Source organism: Helicoverpa armigera, chromosome 3 (assembly GCF_030705265.1).
Source record: "Helicoverpa armigera isolate CAAS_96S chromosome 3, ASM3070526v1, whole genome shotgun sequence".
Taxonomy (NCBI): Eukaryota; Metazoa; Arthropoda; class Insecta; order Lepidoptera; family Noctuidae; genus Helicoverpa; species Helicoverpa armigera.
In genome coordinates this window covers 4,237,873-4,257,447 of record NC_087122.1, presented here as the reverse complement: position 1 = coordinate 4,257,447, position 19,575 = coordinate 4,237,873, and the positions used below count along the sequence as shown (strand labels likewise).

The window sequence follows — 19,575 nt, the reverse complement described above, 5'->3', positions numbered from 1 at the left end:
CCGAAAGCTTATTAACATTACTTCATTAAGGCTTCTATTTTAGGTACATGTCATTCTAATACAATTTAAAACCAATATAAACTAGGTATATAGTAATCGAAACCGCTAAAAGTCTTTTCAAGACAATAATAATCACGAAGGAACAATGTGTTGCTTTTAAAAATTAACTAGGTAGGTAATAGTCGATATGGTTACTTTTATTAGAAGTCGATACACCTACCTAGCTACCTAATAAGTTTAGTTTTTTGTTTGCATGTGCAGTTCCCCGAAAAGACCTGACTAAGCATTTTTATTCATATGCGAAACTTTATTAAATGTTTTAAATTCAATTTAGTTCATATCGCTGCATTTAATGGCAGCGGAAAATTTGTTAGCACTTAAATTAAAATCATTCCTTCGGTTGTACAGCTGGCAAAAAAAATATAAACAAGTACATGTATTTTTAATGCACATGTCCAAAGTACTTTAAAATATTACTTGTAATAAAAACTAAAGTTAAACTAACCTGCGCTAAATCGCTTTGGGCTTCCGACTTGACAGTGTTGGCCGCAGCCCACGCCTCAGCAAACGTCTCCATTGCACTCTGAAAGTCCATCTTGTCAATTCACGACGACATCAACATGCCGAAAATTCACACAACATGTGCACGGTGCGGGACAGTCGGACAATGAGGCGACGACACGTTCGAACGGGCCGGCCGGCGGCGCGCGACTGCCGCTGGAGCCCGCCCAGCGAACCGCCCGCGTCGAGAAAACCGATACCACCCGAGCCTTCCCGTTTCAGCGCTTTTCTTTTAAGCCGCTATTTTAACGAGTTTTTAGCCAAGCCCGGCCCACGGTGGTGGTTGGGCGTCCTCTGGATTATTTACACTTGTAATTCACAGATTGCGCCGTGTGACGGCTAATTTGTTGGTGAGGGGTGTCGGCGCTATCTCGATTAGATTACGTGTTATTGAGAGCTACTCGTGTTATTTGTTTGAGCATCGTTTGTTCTGCTTTATGTTCAGATATCGTTCGTCGTATGTTATCTCTTCCTCTATGATTTCTCTAGTACCTAGTTATAAGAGATACGGCATATTACTTCAGCATAGAAGTAGTTTGAGGTAGAGCTACTAAAAATTAAATAAGAATTTCAAATTAGAGGGTGCAAATTATGAAGTCATCAATATAATAACGTGGTAATTTGAAAAGCTATCAGTGCGGTTAATTGCAGTATCCTTGTAAAATGGCGGTGTTCTCTAGGAAGCATTTTTATTCATTATATAAATCACTGTGGCTTCCCGCGCTCTCGGATGTAAGGAAAAAAATTGTCACGGCTTCACATAATTTTGTACGTGGCCATTATTACCTTCCGGGGAAGTTAATTTTTCTTAATTTCAGATGTTTAACGAGATGGCTTTAAATGTTTAATGTTGATAAGTAGAGATGATCATTTGCTGTGTGTGAATTATTGGGGCTTTTTTAATAATGGTTAATGGTTAGATAATGTCATTTGTTTTCTTGCACCAATCGAGGAATCTTAATTTTTATAGACGTTACTGAAACGACTTCTTAAATCAACATACATACAAATAACAATAAATAAATGAATAACAGATCTAAATAACCAGCTTACCAGAGATAATCGTACATCCAAAATACAATAGTCATTATCCAAGTCACATTGTTTATATATTTACAGACTTTGTTTATTGGTGCTTAAAAAACAAAACACTACATTCTTTAAAGTTCGCCGTCGTGTTTTGTTTTGTGAGATAATCTATAGAAAGTATGTAAAGGAATAAATGAGTCCGTTAGAAGTGGGCCAGAGGTAAGTCTTTGTATCGACCGACGGGATGGTTTTGTATGGCGGAGATAAAACAATGAAATCTGTGTACTTTAGTTTCCGTGTTTTGTAGAATATAGGTACCTAAGTAAGTATTCTTTATTAATGAGGCAGTGGTTATTTTAAGATTGATGTGTTTTTATTTTACCAACTTTTTGTATGTAATGAAATACTTATATGGCATACATTTTTAATAGATTAGGTACATTGATAAGTATTTAATTGTCATTTTTATTTAAAGTTAAGCTGACCTTTTTAAGTAGTTTTATCTAAGCAACTAGGTACTTGAAAGTTATCTGCATTAGGTACCTTATTTGACCGGCGCCGGCGTCGACATTTCGGAAAGTTGTAATATAGATCTGCAGATATATTGAACAATATTCAATTGATTAATAAGCATAAGTAAACTCACTCCCCTACTTATATACCTCCTTATCAAATATTAAATATAAATTCGCTAAGTATATGAGCATCGACTGGATATATCTAAGTTAATTTAATGCTTAATACCCTTAACTTAAGTTGAACAATAAGTAGGTACATCTGAAGGTGGGTGTGTTGATAAAAAACTTAATTTAAACACTGTAATAATTTATCATCTCACATACTTAGAAGTATTTAGTAAGAGATTACCTATTATTAATGTTACATTATAGTATTTATAGTCGGATAGGTAGCCGATTGTTATGAGTTATTGTTAAACATTTATCACTAAAATATTTCAACAAACGGCTTAAAACAGAATAGACTAAAAAAATATACACTAGGTACCTAGTTTATTCTCGACTCCATAAAATTAATGGAGATTCCCACTGAAGTATACCTAGTTCTAATATTTAAAGGCATAAACAGCTGATATCAAAGCTTCCATACTTTTAATACTTGAACACTGACTCACACACCCTAACTCACAGTCTCGTTCACACACACACACTCACTCACACACGCAGACCAAAATATCTTCATAAAACAGATATCGACAAGGTCGTATAACGCTATTTCTTCACACGAAAATCTCTAACCAGCCTGTACCGCGTTCGTTCCAAAAAGGTTTGAAACAAAAACAGAAACGCTACATAATTGTACCGTGATTTACTGAGTCATGCGAACTGGACCTTGGAACACAAATGTCGTGTCATGTCGACAAACAGTGACAATAGTCAATAACCTGCCGTCAATCAGCACTTTAGTTGAACTCTTCCATCTTTTTAGCAGTTCCTAGCTTCCAGTTAAGATAACCACTTCATAAATTACAGCTCTAAAACTAAAAGACATGCTAATTTCCACCTTATTTCTATAGCAATAAAAGTCCGCAGTCATTTTTAGAAGTGTTACGACTCCAGATAAGACAACCACTTAATTAGTTACAGCTCTAAAACGAAAAGCCACGCTAATATGTACCTTAGTGTTATGGTAATAGATGTCAGCATTCATTTTTGGAAGTGTCACCGTGTGTTTTCAAAACGTCACTCCACACGTGATCTTTCTTTTACCATTGTTGTGTACAAATCCAATATTACAAAGCTATAGTAATGGTTTTAAATGTAACACAAATATTTATAGTCATTTTTATTCGCTAGAAACAAATGATTATGCTAATAAAAGTTACTAATTAGATTTTTCCTTTCACAATGTCTGACGCCATTTTCAAAGAAACGCGACCTTTTATACGCAAATTGACACAAAATATTGAAAATTGTACATCTGTCTATGTCCTTATCAAGGATAAATTGTTGGATACCGATAATATACTTAAGTTATTAAGGTAATCCTATATAAGCTGATAATCTGATCGTATTACTTTAATCCTAAACAAACGCATTAAAATTAATCTTTATCTACTGCTTATCCCTGATACTAGTGATAATACGCCCTTATCAGTTACTGATTAAGTAATACTTTTATATACGGTCATTCTTTTAGTTGTTTTGATTATATACTGAAAATATACACGTAAAGGGTATAGATGAGATTATTCTTAATAACTGAAATTTAATTGAACGCAACACAGAAATCGTTTAGAAGTCTGAAGTAAGCACTAGGCACCAGACGTATTTTCAGCAGCGGAATGTGAGTTTGACATTTTTCATAAGTAACTTATTTTTTTATTAACATGCATTTTTAATGGCCCTTCTAAAATATGCTATCTCCTCAAGCTTGGTGATCTTAGTTCTCTCCCAGCCCTGAAATATATACTATCTCATTTCTAGTGGTTGCGTCCGTGGCTTCAGATTGAAGCATATTTATCCCTACTTGACTTACCAGCTTTCTTAATTACTTATAACTTTTATCCAAATAGATTTAACTTAAACATAGCTATTTTGTTATGATGAAATAGATAAACTCGGCAGCTGTAAATTATATAGGATTACTATATTATTACTAATCAGTAGTTTCAGTATTTACCCTAAACAAATGAATGGTTATACAAATAACAAAAGACGTAAGTACTTTATCACATCAAAGTCACAATAATCTTTAGTCGTATGATGTTATTCTTTGTTTGGTTTAATATCATAGTTATTTTAGAATCATATGTGTACTTAGTTAGCACATCATACGTACCAAAACCAAGACTTTTTAAACGTTATGTGACCTTTAAGTCGCGTCTCTACATAAGTTAAAAAGTAAACGAAATGTTTTGGCAATGGTAAGAGTCCGGTTATGGTAAGTGGCAGGAGTGCGGTAATGTAAAATGGTAGGAATCCGAAAATATCTAGTAGGTTTTAAATACACTGGTGATATTTAACATTTTCCATAGTCACTCATTTTCCTATCTTCATAAGAATTTTACATAAACGTTCGAGAACTATGGATTATGCTGTGCTGATAAGTACTTACCCATTGAATTTTTGGATTGTGGTGTCATCAGTGATCACGTATCGCAAATAAAAAATATCACGTAGTAGCTAGTTGTCTAAACCTAGATAAAATCACGTCAGCTAACTGCAGATTTCAATAACCTACTTACTTATCTATGTATACATATGTTGATTGCCTAGTAAGTAGAGAAATAATTCAATTTATCTAATATCAATTTGCACAAAAAATATATGAAAGTTAATTAAAACATCTGAAAATATAATTATGTATATTTAATTTCTGGTGAAAATAACAAATTCAAATACCAATATGAAAGTAATAAATCGAAAGAAAAATATCATAATTTTCTCACCTAACTACAAATGGTATAAAAATAACTCAGTAACAGTGTCCCGTCACATTACAAACTCATTCACATGTATTTATTAGTATGTAAATGGCCTAGGGAAGGACACACAGTTGTAACATAACGGTTGTCAATCCGTTGACGTGACCCGTCGATTGACGAGTGTATACCTGTCCTTAGAAACTGATTAAATGGTCGTGATTTACTTTAAAATTGGGTTGTTATGTTCTTTACAAATTATTGGGCTAGGATATTAACTACTTACTAAAATACGATGGAGCTTCATAACATATGGTTCTAAGAATGATTTAGCTTAAGAATTATAATATAACTAAGCCTCTGAAGAAGCCTAATTCGTGGTTCCTAAAGATGATTGGGAAGAAAAATATTAAAATACGAATAAGGTACTTCACGCACCCAAATAGAAAGTAGCCCATAGCCACCCTCAATAAATGGGCTATCTAAGACCGTACTTAACAATTTTTCAAATCAGTCCAGTTGTGCCTGAGATTAGCACGTTCAAAACCTTCAGTAAAAAACGTTAACGTAAAAATATCTTCAGCTTCATTACATCAGTACCTACCTAAGTATCTATAGAATATATCACCGAGCCCACTAGAATCCCCATACAATACACACCCATTCCATGATTAATGAACTATCTATCTAATTCTTCTAATAACCACGAAAGGAATACCAAACAGTTCTTACATAAGTAAATGTATGTATGCATGTATGTATCTATCTATGTATGAATGTATGTTCGTATGCATGTTTGTATGTATGCACGTATGAATGTATGCATGTAAGCATGTATGTATGTATGTATGATACCGGTCGGAATGCGAGCTTTCTCAACAGCTGTGTGAACGAACAGTTTACACGCACTCACTAAACGCCTGTGTGTTTGAAAACTAATGGTAAATGGGATACTTGCTTGGAAAATTACTTATTGAAACTCTGGGAAGATTTTTAAGGTATGTTACTGGTTTGGGATAGACGCTGGTTGCAGATAAGTTCTTCGTTAGTTTTTTTTAATAGGTTTATTTGATGTATTAATTTAACTAGAATTTAATTAACCAAATGTTATGTGTAACACAGGCTACTATAGGATTACTATCTATTAAATATACATTACTTAATTTTGTGAATTACCCCTTGACCAAAAAGCTGCAACAAATATTCACCAGTTTTAAGTTCCATAAGGCTAATAACGAGTGCTAAATCAGCTAAATGCTAAAGATCTACGAAGCACGAATTGAAATAAACCTGCCACTACAACGTATTTTCCAATTTGAACAAAAGAATAGATAGGAGGAGATGAAACTAGAAGGACACGCACGAGACATGTCACCTTTAAGACTATTTCAGCTATGGATAAGCTATTTAAAATAGCCTATCCAATAATTCTATTTACCTTACTTAGGTACAGTAGAATTTTTTTTAGTAAATTGATAGATTCTTTTCAAAACTATCAACTTTTAAATAACCCATAAAGAGCGTTTCATCTAAGTAGTCATAATTAAGTAAACTAGAACATAAACTTATCTAGCAAGTTTATACGGTAATTAATAACTATAATTAATTTATAATTAACATCTCAACCTGACAGTTACATGTAAACCATCTGATTTAGCTATCTTCACTCTATAGTATCATATCTTGCCACAGAATAAAAATTAACAAAAGACTGTTTAGCTTCGAACCTCAGTGGTACAAAATGTTTCAAGTGATCTTATTTAGACTGTGACTCTCGGTCTAAAACAGTGTTTTATAATAATTATAAATAGACTGTTATATGCGTGGGATCATAGATAAGGAACGAGTATTTCCTTTTGCGCGATTTCTTTACTAATGAATGGGGAAAGATATAATAAGACGAAGAAAAACTATTCATAGTGAATGGGTACTCTAAATTGGGGCGTAATTAATGCTTACGTGTGTGTTAAGGGTTTTTTGGGAGTAGAAGATGGGATTAAGTATTTTAAGGACCTGAAAAAACCGCAGCGTCCCCCTCCCCCGTCCCTGACACAAGCTAGGCGCCTGAAACGTAACTTAGGTAAAGTTTTCCTATACATATCCTAATCCGCCTATATCCGAGATACCAATAGCGTTCGCTAGGCGTTGACATTCGCTAAAACCTCCTCCAATACGGGTGTGTCCGGGTTAGGTTTATCCGTTATCCGTGAGATTAGGCGCTCTCTGTCTGGCGGGGCGGGTCGCGCCACGCCCACCGGTCGATGCGGCCCACCGGCGCTCGCCTCATTGTTCCGTTATCTATCCGAGACGCAGCACGCTCATCCGCCACTCGTCACAGATAAGCGCCGGTGGCTACGATGACGTCACGGCTACCTGCGCCACTGCTTCGCTTCTATGACGTCACTAACTTGAACGTTGCGACACTACTATCTATTTTACCTGTCAAATGTCTGCTAAGCCATTGTTGGTCTTGCACCTCTAGTCTTAGCGGCTGTTATTGCATAGCCGTGGATGATGAGTTTAAAAACAAGATTTTCCTCGTGATGCCGTAATGAGACTGGGTAGTACTTAGCGGAGTAGCTGCTTTAGTAATACGTTTTGTAATCGCGTTGTAATTATATCTACGGTGTATCTTCACGGTTTGTCTACGGGGACTGGGTAGGAGCAGAGGCATAAGATGATAACTTTTCATTTGAAACAATACTTAAAGACGTGTTGGCACCAATAAGTAACATAATGAGATTTGAATGTGTTGTACGGTACTTAGATTTAAATAGTTAGCATATTAACAGATTCCAAAATGCAAAATTAAATTAATTATTTATTTTAAATTTTTGTACACACACATAATAAAGAAAGAAGACAGGAGAGAAAGAATTTACAAAGGTAATGCTTATTCTAAAGAAATCTCTTCCAGCATACCTGCGAAAGAAAAATGAGAATAAAAGAGATGTAGATAGTGTGTAAAGACCAATGGAGACAGAAATTAAAATGAAATAATCTTCCTATTAATACTCCTAAAACAAAAAAAACCATCACAATTTCACTATCCAGTTTATTCCAAATAGCGGTACTCAATTTTGTAGGCCGGACTTAGACCTAACTAAACTATAAACAGTGCCGCTTTAAACCATTGAAATTCTTAATTATTCCTACACCGCATTAAGAGCCAACATGCTATAATATTCTAAGTCTGCTACTACAAAATTAAATATCGTAACAAGAACGATTGATATCGCTCCGTGTAAGGAAGGCAGACCGCTCAGAATGATAATAAGGTAGAACAATCATGAATTATTAGTTATATGATAGTAGATATATTATGATATAGGTATATGATAGTTAGAATTATTAGTTCTATGATAGACATGTGGCGTTTCCATTGACTTTGATCATTGTGTTCACGGCCGACAGGTTTGTTGATTTGCAGTACTTAATGCTTATACTGAAGATATTGTAAACTAACTTTCAACTGCTGTTTTGTGTGTATCCCCGATGAAACTATTCTCATATCGTCTTCTTTCTAGCCTTTTGGAACTGTGTTGGGGTGGACTTCTAAGTAGTCGTAACCGGATGCAGCTGAGTACCAGTGTTTTACAAGGAGCGACTGCCTACCTGACTTCCCAACCCAGTTACCCGAGCAACTCAATTTGTCTATTTATTCAATACTTAACTTCTGAAAAGGCTGTTTTCTCCAATAGCTAAAGAAATTCATTAAGAATGTTCAATCAATAATTTACACCAATCGAAAACGTTACTAAATAGTTGGTAATCCTGATCTATTTTACCATCACATACAAAAATTTTCAATACCCATTCTCCAATGTACATCAGAGCCTGATCTCATCGAGTTCACGATAAAGCGGGTGAGAAGGAGGCGCCCCCACGTCACTGTCTCACGATATGAGCGCGGGTAGATTAACACTCCTGTCCTACTTACGTAACGAGGTTATACTGTATAGACAATGTGTTGAAGTGTCAGATAGAAGGGATTGATTTGAATGTGATTTCGGGAGATAAGTCAAAGGGATATCTAATTTGGTTTAGGTGTCCTTTCTATTGCTGTTTGTGTATCTACGTGAGATTTTCTGTCCGAAATTGGATAGTAAAGTTTCATAATTCGGTCTATTAATAAGTGCATTTTTTTTTGCCATCAGAGCAGCATGTGTTCAGGTATGCTTTTAACATACTTCTCTCTCTGTCTTCTCACTAGTTAGTAACTATATTTTTATATTCTTAAAAATAAATATCTCAATAAGATTTCCTATAAACATTTTAAATTGAGCACAAAATACAACAGAACGAGCAATATTAGAAAGCCTTACAATTTAGATCTACACGGTCAAACACGAGGCTGGCAGATTGCATCTCAACCCCAACATAACGCCAAGTAATCGCATAATCATCAATAATCCTTAACTCACACAAAAAGTATCGCAAGAAACGGATTTCGATCACGATACAATGACCAATTCTTTAACACCACCCCAAAACAAAAATCAACTTTATAACAAATATACTAAAGTCCATATTACCTCAGCAATGCCAGAAGAAATGTTGCAACCCGCTGCGAATCAGGGATCAGTGGGCAGTTAAAAAAAATAAACAGATTTTAGGATTATAATTAATGAAATGTCACTCGATTTCTGACTTTTACTTACCTGAGTTTATGAGATGGATTTTGGATGACTTCAGAAGAGCACACAGAAATTCTTTGGGTAAATTGCACAGATGAAATTTTTAATGGCATCCATAAGTTAGTACTGTCATAGTTGTTGAAATAAGAAAAGACTGACTTTGAAGAGATATGGCTCTATGGTTTCGAAGTCCTTTGTGACAGAACAGGTGATGAATTTACATGATTCCCACTGTCTTCTAACAAAACCGAGTTCTGCCTTAAAATATTTATTAGAAGAATCTCTGAAAAACTCTCATACGGTACTAAACCGATGCAATTATTAAGATACCTATCCGATATCGTTGTCATAATGCACTCTTATTGCCAATTGGCCATTCATATAGAATACCAGGAAACAATCACTGTTATAGAATCAATTGATTCCGACATCTAATACACGAACGAAGTTCCTTGAGGAAGCAAATCTACTTCGTTAGTCATTACTACTGCATTCTAGTGGCCTTGAAACAATCAGACGTGAGAATAAACCCAATGTAAAGTTATAGGAAATCTTAAAACTTAGTAATGCAAAATCTATTCAAAATTTAGACAATCATAGGAACTATGACAATGCATCAAAGAAAATTACGTGATCGAAATATTTGTAACTCATTTTATACAGTTTTAAGACTGCAATGCCAAATCAAAAGAGCTGCTACGGTAACTAGTATTGTGTAAGAATACATTTTAAAAGAAAAAAATCGCTGTAATACTACCTAAGTTTCACTGAGTAAGACAAATCACTTTTTTGGATTGACTATAAATTCAAGGATAGCAGCATAAATGAGACCAAAATCAGAAAATTCAGCTGCTTAAATCAGTTGTAAAGGTCGAATGGCAAAAAAATATTCAGCGTCGGAGGTCAACGTCGGTCTTATAGAGAAGAGCACTAAGAATTACCTAAAATCAAAGATTGTAATAAACCCTGGCCTACAGGTCTTAATTCAAAAAGCAAAGCAAAGGATTCCCAAATAAATGAAACGTTACAAAATCCATCGGATGTTAAACATCCAAGACCAATCCGAAGATCGACGGCCGATTCAAAAACCAAGAATAGAATGCGACGAATTTGACAAGTCACCGATTTTTTATCTCCAGAACAGATTATCTGGTCTCCTTACCCCACTCGATCAATCTTATCGAGGCAACTATGACATGCTGTTATTAAAAACGTCACAAGTGAGAACATCACACCCTCTCAAATTTAAACCTTATGATGGTGCTTCAAGGTTGCTTTTTGGATTATAGGTTTTGAATGGAGATGCAACCGCTAAGGTCGAAGTCGGTGGATCATCGCTGGATTCCAGGAAATTCGGCTCGCGTGAATACCTGCCCGTACAGGTAAGACTAAACACTTCATATCTATAGACAGGGCAAAATTAAATTATTTATTTCTAAGATTTTACCTAATATTGAATTTAATCATAAACGTACATATTTAGAAATTATTAATTTTAAAAGTTTTAATTAGCTACTTAAATTCTTTGTCATAAGTTGTATAAAAGACTTATAGGTTCTTAATTATTCAACTTATCTGCTAATGATGTTTCTTAATGATATACTGAATAACGCATCATTTTGTGAAAATAACAAAGAAAGGAATAAGGCACTTTCTTACGTACAGGATTTGACTACAGCAATAAGTTGTTTTAGCTTAAGGCACACCGTATATAGTTTGGTTTATAAGTATCATCTCGCAACAATGCAAAAAATGAAACGCTTGCCACTTCTAAACGATCATAGGTCTACAACGATATGACTTGCTATTTGTCCACTGGCTTGTTATTGTTGACCCTACTTCTTGCCTTTAAACAAATAATCTAGTAACGTGCGAAAATAACAAAATTATTACCTACCTGCCTTATTTTATCGGTCAAGGGTTCTTGGAAGATGGGCTTTCAAAAACATCCATCGATTAAAAATGACGAATCTGCAATCGATTGATCGCTCAGATAAATCGATTGAAAAACACCGATATTTTAATTTGTTTCTTCATAAAAGTAATGGTGAAACTTATATAGAGTTTGTAGATATATGAATCAGAGTCAATTAAACCCAGACTGCTGCTTAGTAACTATTTAACAGAAGCAATTAATGACTGCAACATTCAAAAGAGGGCTCGTCCGGGATTTGAACCCGGGACCTCTCGCACCCAAAGCGAGAATCATACCCCTAGACCAACGAGCCGCTTGACAATCAGTCTAAACTAAGTGTCAACGTCAATGCATTGTTCGATCGATCGATAGTTACACTTGAGTAAACTATGAAGTGACGTCACAATGTCATTAGTTATTGCTAGAAAAATAGCATATATCAAGCGGCTCGTTGGTCTAGGGGTATGATTCTCGCTTTGGGTGCGAGAGGTCCCGGGTTCAAATCCCGGACGAGCCCTCTTTTACCCCTTCATTTACCACTACACTGAAAAAAAAATATATATAAACAATCCAAAAAATATCGGTATATTTTACCATAGGTACATGTATTTTTTCCTATTTGCAATACATTTCTCCTAATTCAGTTTATTACGCCTCATTCGTCGTATCTCACATACGAATTGTGTTTAAACGGAACTTTATTATTTTCCAAAGCGGAACGGGCCACAGATGTTCCGTCTCAAATAATTTCCAGATAGCACGTTATGAGTACACCGATACGCTCGCAATAAGAATGTACGTACTGTGTTTTACTTACTCGGAGAGAGATGGGGAGCACGCGACACGTTTGTGAGGACTTTTAGAGTGCGCGATCTTTTTTATTTTTGTGGTGTTTTATTTGTTATGCATTGGTAAGGATGACAGGGATGATGTGACAAGGATACAAGCATAAGCGTATTTAACTGTCCTTATGGTAAGTAATAAGCATTAGTATAAGTCCAGCTATAATTTTAACAAAAATATGTAGATTGAGACTTAAATTGTTGGCCATAACGAGATCATAGTACCTATATCTGTCTAAGTCAGCAGTTCAGTAGTTACTAAAAACACTGAATTTCTATTTGCGCACTGGTTGGTTCAGAGCGTTCTTGTTTGAAAGAGTCACCATCTAATAAGAAGACGAGAGAGTATAGATAGTTCAACTCAGATTTGCGCGCGGCCCTATGTGTGCGTCGGCTTGTAAATATACAACTTTCATTCGTGTGACAGTGACGTCGTCCGAGGATGACGTGTTCTTATCGCTTTTTGTTATGGGTACAGTCGTTTACGAAAATGTCTAGTTCTTCACGGAGAAAATGTTTCAAAGGAGTCGGGTAGCGTTTCAAAAAATGAAACATTCAAAGCTTTTTATTATAACATTTTACAGTTTTTCATTATTTTCTCATACGTCTTTTCAAATTGACATTGACAGTGTCTAAGAAATAAATGACGTGAAATATCTAAGATGAATTAAATACTCCTTACATATTTTCTAGCTCGGGGTACGCGGACAATAAATAAGAGTGTGGACTAAGAATGTAAAAAAAAAACGTAATCGTATATAATAATGTAAACAAAATGTGTGGGGAATTTAAAAAAATTATATTGCTTCGCATAATGTCGACCAAAATAAGACGGAAATAATGAAACTCATAAATGAACGTTTAAATCAAATTGATTAAGGGATGTGGGGTAATACTTGTCGACATGTACAAAAGAATAAAGAAGAATACTATAGACATTTTGACATGGAGTCAGAATTTATAATTCACCTTGGAAAGTAGCGAATCCAAAAACTCATCATTTGATTTTTCAAGTAGCGATTTAGAATCGTTATAAAAGATTAACACTAAATTACGTTATAACTATTTTTCTTAAACACCTGTATACAAACCCGAAATAACTGTATTTGTACCTGACTGTACCTCTTGTCACGCACACAAAGTCACTGTATATGTACAAGGATTACCCACACAAAAGGCCGCGCGCACGACTGAGTTGAACTTACTATAATAGGAAATCTCGTTTACAGAATCATTTTACTTTATTGATATGCAAGAAAAGAACGAATCATCTATTATTTAGAAGTATCGTACTTTAATTTCATTACACTACTAGACGTATATTATGGTAATTTAAAAGGTCTATATTATAGACCTTTTAAACCTTTATATGCTAGGGAAGATAAATGGAAATATAAAATAAAGTACCTACTTACCTATTGAATTATTTTCCGAATCGGATCGTCGAGTGTAACGGACGTTCGCATCCATACGTTTTATACACAAATGAATTGAATAGATACTTTTCCAACGTTTATGCTGATATTTTTCTGCAATATTTATACTTGGTAGGATAATACTTAAATGAAACAACTCGGTACCGTTATATCTGTGCAACCCTTATAATTTGAGTACCTGCGTAAATACAGCAGTAAAAGAAAATTACTTTCTGTAATATGGTATGAGAACAGTCTTAAATGATTCTCAGATAAATGATTGAAGTTTTCTACAATTATCAGTTGTAGATTTTGATTGATCACATTTTTTACAGTTTTTTTTTTTGAGTATATCATTGGGATGCTGCATCTGTCTATATTATATCTGGATAGTCAAAAAGGAAAGAAAAGGAATTTAATGAAATCACAAAGTTGTCGATAAGTGACCATTGATATAAATGCACCATGACTATTCTAAATTAGGTGCAGAATAATTATCATCTATCTCATTCATTGTAATCCTCCTCATGTAAGAGTAAAGAGAAGCAAGAAATATTAATGCAATAGTTGGCTGTACAACATTATAATCGGTCTACAAGAACCGTGCCTAATTGCTTTTCAAAACATTACATTAATAGGTACCAATAGTTTTAATGGTGCTATTAATCTATTCGTATTTGTGCACATCGGCTCGTTGGTCTAGTGGTATGATTCTCGCTTTGGGTGCGAGAGGCCCCGGGTTCGAATCCCAGACGAGCCCTGTTTTGTAAAAAACCTACCATACTGCAAATCCAATCTCAGTGACAGACTTGATATTGTTTAAGTATTCGATTAAACTGTTGCTATCTGTATTAGCATCGAGATTTACTTTGCTTTATTTAATACAATCTTTTTGTACCTGTTTTAAGTAGGAACTCATCAGATATCTCCATCAGATCAGATCTGAGGTGCCATCGCATGAACTCTCCTTCGTTCCTTCTAGAGGTAACTCGCGGTAACTCTTTCGATAAATCCTAATTCTTTATACTTCTAGTTCCTTATGTTTCACTCTGTTACTTCTCCTTATAAAAACACAGCTAAGTAAATTCTTAATACGTCAAAATACACTCAAAAACGTCTCAAATAAGACCAAGGATGACAGGGCTCAATTAACATCGCTCCAAGATCTTTCGTCGATTGATCAGCAAACGTCGTCAAAGGAAATAATCTGTGTTGGGGGTGCATTAAAATATAAATATCGTCGTTAGCAAATCATTAGCCGGTACATTTTTCCTCTGAAAGATCGCTCCGTTTCCTATCAATCGGAGCAAATAGAGGACGCTAAGATGCTGCTTTGCGATCTACTCGTAGTAATGCGTAGTTCTTTCTTTGTTTGTAGGCTTTGTAGCATTATTTATTTACGCAAGTAAAAGGAGCCTTGGTCCTATTTTCTAATTGGATTTTAGATTTTTCTTTCAATTGGAAATTACTAGTTACTTGTACAATTGCGCTTTACAGTTACTTGTAAATATTTGTAATAGTTATTTTATTTTGTAGCATTGCATAGCATGCGCCATTTTAGCGCTCGCCTTATAACGATCAAATCTTAGGGGTGATAGCTCCTCTAATACAAGACGCGTTTACGAAATGATTATAATATTCTTAGATATTAAGTTTATTTCGTAAAGATAAGAAGCAACGATACATACTAAAACTACTTACCTATAACGTTTAATTCGCTTCAAATGAGCCCAAGCCAATTGGCTAATTTCAAAGAAAATAATTATTAGAAATTGCTAATTTGCATTTTTCTTAATATGAGCAAATTTCTGTCAACCCATGATGTAAATGAAAATATAGGTTAGTACATAAACTATGCAATTCTTATTAGTGAGAAGAAATATGGAATCGACATCAATCCTTCACATTCCATTAAGTTTTTCTGATATAAACTACACACACACATGCAAACGTATTAAAAATAAAACCTCTTTATATCATATAGTAACAATATTAGAAGGTATCAACCCTGGACGTGTTGTTCATTTAATCATCTACAAGTCCCTAAGCAGTTATATTGCGATTAATATACCGATACACAGCGTAGGGACACAGATAATTTTAATAATATACGCACTTCGCTCAATGGGACTGCGATCCCTTAGTGTTGTTGATCATAAGCTGTTCATTTAGGAAAATACAAAAGTTTCTATATAGATTTATATTAGAAAAATGTAATTGGATTAAAAACTAATTGCAGCGGTTACTCTTAATCGAATGCCATACTACTATATTATTGCAAATGATATCGTAACATACAGGCTTCGCAGCTCGATAAATCTTGCATAATAGAGTATAGGACAGAAGTGGCGCAAAACAGGGCTCGTCCGGGATTTGAACTCGGGACCTCTCGCACCCAAAGCGAGAATCATACCCCTAGACCAACGAGCCGCTTGTTGCTGACACTTATTTCTAAGTTATTCTATAGTCTATAGCTCAATTAGTGACACTGTGACGTCACAAATAGTTGAGTTTGCACAAGTGTTAAGAAACGACGTACTTAACACAAGCGGCTCGTTGGTCTAGTGGTATGATTCTCGCTTTGGGTGTGAGAGGTCCCGGGTTCAAATCCCGGACGAGCCCTGTTTTGTGGGGGCCAATCTATTTACTTTGCACAATTGTAATCCCCACCAGTCCGAAAATTTATAACCGCAAGTTTAAAACGTTTCGCAAAGTCGTCGGACATTTGAATGTTTTAACATTAACTTAGGGGGTACTTCGTTTTGTTCGAGGGAACTGGAATCATCTTAATGCCGGTAATTATACGGATTCAGCGAATTACTCGGTCATAAGTAAACAAACGGAATGCCCTATTTACAATCGTAAATTTTGGAGACAACTCCGAGCAAGGAACAAAAACAAGCGAAGATGAAGATACTACACCTCCGCTTTGAAGAGAATTGTTGTATTTGTTTTGTTTTTCTGGCAAAATTACAAAAGAAGTGTTTTCATTAACAAAGTCAAGAAAATTAGCCTGCGCATACATGTCTTAACATATTGTGGTTTATACTACCTACTACAGTTTATATACCAAAAATATGTGCCTACCAATATCAAGTAAGAAGCAATGTTTTCAAACAATCGAAATGAAACCGCTCCTCATTTCAATATATTTCAATAAAAACTGACTAACAAAAGAAAATTTCGTTATGAATATTTCATTACGTTTCTAAGCACTAAGATTTATAGATTGTTGACATTAAAAATTGTAATTAAAAATAACATCAATCAGGGGATGACGGGTGCGTACTCTCACAATGGTATCTAAGCCTCGTCATTTTGGTGGCTTTTGGAAGAAAAGCGCTGGGAAAAAAGTTTCTGGCTGCTAAGAATAATGGAATAATGACGACTAGGCGGCTAGGCATTGTTTGGTACAGTAATAAAAACAAGTGAGATATACCTGACTAGGATGGAGTTCTGACCTCCAGATTTTCATTTTCCTCCACTGAATATTGCAATATTGCCATTTTATCATCCTTCCATTTAAAGACTTTTCGACGTAAAAATATGCCATTAGTTAATCGCACCAATACTAGACAAGACACAGGAATATGCTTACACATTGAATAAATATATGTCAGAGTAAAACCAGCAGGGCGTCAGTTTTGGCTACCGCAGAAGTAAATTTTATAACTAGACAATTAGCCCATATTACCCCAATATCGTTATTGCAAGTATCGAGTTAGAAAATTATGTACCAACTAGAACCAGCTACAATAATAGTATGTACCTATTGAAGGCTCAAGAGCCTAAAATAATGTTATAAACACATAACTTGTGTGGGACGCTAATATCATACTAAGCCATTTGTTTTCCTTCTACGAAAAAATACTACACAAAATTGGCTGAAAAATTAGATAAGTGTGTACTTCGATTTATTTATCAAGTCTTTAGTTGGAAACACAAATAATAACTCATACTTCAGATTAATAGAAAAACATATGTATACAAACTATAAGAAGTTTTTGGAATATATTTCAAGATTTTTTTATAGAAAATTCTTATAACTGCTTGGAATTTAACAATTCCTTATAAGTATGAAGTCACTCCTACTAGCATATCCAACTCTATCATAACACAAATTTAAGTACATAAACGCCATTTACTCTCAAAAATCCTAGCACTTTATACGAAGTCACAATACATAGTATTACAAGACAACATCGCGATTTTGTCGCATTTAATTAATAAGAGGAACAAGGCAACTTAAACATAAACAGATCAAGTATCTAGCGTGAGCTGTACAATTTCGTCGTATTTACAGGAGCAGCAGTGACGTAGGCCTCGGGACTGAGAAACGAAGATAGGGAATAGCGATTTCAGACTGATTTTGCAAACTTAGGACCATTTGATCCTGTCCTCATAATGAATGTTTATAGACGTCGTGCTTGATGGATCGCGTGAATCAGATATCTCGAATTCTGTCTCTATTCCTTTTTCAATAATACACTAATCTCCAAACCGCGTTGCGATCGCAATGAGAGTCTCAGTATGTCGAATGCAGTTTCCTAATTAATCATGGATTATGAAGATATTAGGATAAAGCAGTTGCCTTGCCTGACACTCGTTGAACCTTTGATAGGCGTCATATCAAAGTTTGATTATAAGCTGTCTTCTTCCAACTCCCTCACAATACACTTTCCACTCGAATCCCTGAAAAAATTACATCCCATCCCAGGTTTTCAATCCGCTTTTCTCTCCACCAAGTGTTCACCACAACGGCTGTGTAGCTTGCGAGCTAAATGGCTGGCGCTCCGTCTCGAGGCCGGCTAATGAAATAAGATCCCGGCTCCGAGCTAAGGAATGGTGGAATTAAAACTACATAAATGAGCGGCCGAGACTTCAAATGGGAAATTTTACAGCGCCACAGTAAATTGTATACTTTGATACAATTGTTGTGACGTTTACATTTTTGTAGTCGCCTGATAAATAATGAGGATTTTCTTGAAATGTCTTTCGAAATGAAATTCGAGAATTCATTTCAATTCAACCATTAGTAGTATCTCCATATAAATAGTTGAAACTTAGCGGTATCTGGTTATGTCGAAAGTCAAGCCAAAATACCTATAAAGGAAGTGGGGTAAAGCTAGACAGAGGCATTATAACTTCCCCTTCTTTATTGGCTTTAAAGTATTGACCAACTGTAGTAAGACAGGGCTCGTCCGGGATTTGAACCTGGGACCTCTCACACCCAAAGCGAGAATCATACCCCTAGACCAACGAGCCGCTTGTTGCTGTAACTTATCGATTTCTTAGTTTTCTAGTAGCAATAATGACATCGTATGGTCACGAAATAGTTTAGTTTGCACAAGTGTAAACTGTTAATTAGTGACGTATTATTTTAACATTCAGACCAGAAATTTCTGTTACTGTACTACAAATGCAAAGAAAACTTGGAATCGCACAAGTTCAAACATATTTTTTTTAGAAAAAAACCTAATAATTGAGACCGAATAGCTTCATTACATTCAGCACCAAATAAAGACGATACACAAAAATGTTATATTACCAAAAAAATCACACTGAACTTCAAACATTTTTGGTAATAACTATAAAAAGGTACCACAAACGAATATTGATATCTTTGAGCGATACCTTAGGTGCCTACAATAAAAAGAAATAATTATCATTGTGGAGTTTCCTTCCTGGAACTTCAGATGAAAGTGAGGGCTTAAGAAGCCTTTGAAAGAAGTCATCTGCCTCTTGATTGATGGCAGTGCGCAGATTTATTATGTTAATTCAACGCCATTACGAA

The 19,575-nt window shown here is 35.1% G+C and overlaps 1 protein-coding gene and 6 non-coding genes across 8 annotated transcripts in view; 3 read left to right on the top strand and 4 right to left on the bottom strand.

Annotated features, from left to right (window-relative positions):
* The window catches only part of LOC110383794 (homeobox protein dve-1), a 69,266-nt gene extending 68,513 nt beyond the window's left edge, over positions 1 to 753 (bottom strand). The window contains exon 1 of one of the 2 annotated variants that reach the window (XM_064043529.1): positions 506 to 753. In XM_064043529.1, the coding sequence (XP_063899599.1) occupies positions 506 to 595 (90 nt within the window). In that variant the 5' untranslated portion in view covers positions 596 to 753. The remainder of the gene's footprint in view (positions 1 to 505) is intronic. The other variant, XM_021344699.3, reaches the window with a different exon arrangement.
* An 11,012-nt stretch (positions 754 to 11,765) lies between these two features.
* Positions 11,766 to 11,837, bottom strand: Trnap-ugg (transfer RNA proline (anticodon UGG)). The gene has a single exon. It is a non-coding gene; the product is annotated as a tRNA-Pro (tRNA).
* A 132-nt stretch (positions 11,838 to 11,969) lies between these two features.
* On the top strand, positions 11,970 to 12,041 carry Trnap-ugg (transfer RNA proline (anticodon UGG)). The gene has a single exon. It is a non-coding gene; the product is annotated as a tRNA-Pro (tRNA).
* A 2,428-nt stretch (positions 12,042 to 14,469) lies between these two features.
* Positions 14,470 to 14,541, top strand: Trnap-ugg (transfer RNA proline (anticodon UGG)). Its single transcript has one exon. It is a non-coding gene; the product is annotated as a tRNA-Pro (tRNA).
* A 1,598-nt stretch (positions 14,542 to 16,139) lies between these two features.
* Trnap-ugg (transfer RNA proline (anticodon UGG)) lies at positions 16,140 to 16,211 on the bottom strand. The gene has a single exon. It is a non-coding gene; the product is annotated as a tRNA-Pro (tRNA).
* A 120-nt stretch (positions 16,212 to 16,331) lies between these two features.
* On the top strand, positions 16,332 to 16,403 carry Trnap-ugg (transfer RNA proline (anticodon UGG)). Its single transcript has one exon. It is a non-coding gene; the product is annotated as a tRNA-Pro (tRNA).
* Positions 16,404 to 18,974: 2,571 nt separating this feature from the next.
* Positions 18,975 to 19,046, bottom strand: Trnap-ugg (transfer RNA proline (anticodon UGG)). The gene has a single exon. It is a non-coding gene; the product is annotated as a tRNA-Pro (tRNA).
* Positions 19,047 to 19,575: the final 529 nt, after the last annotated feature.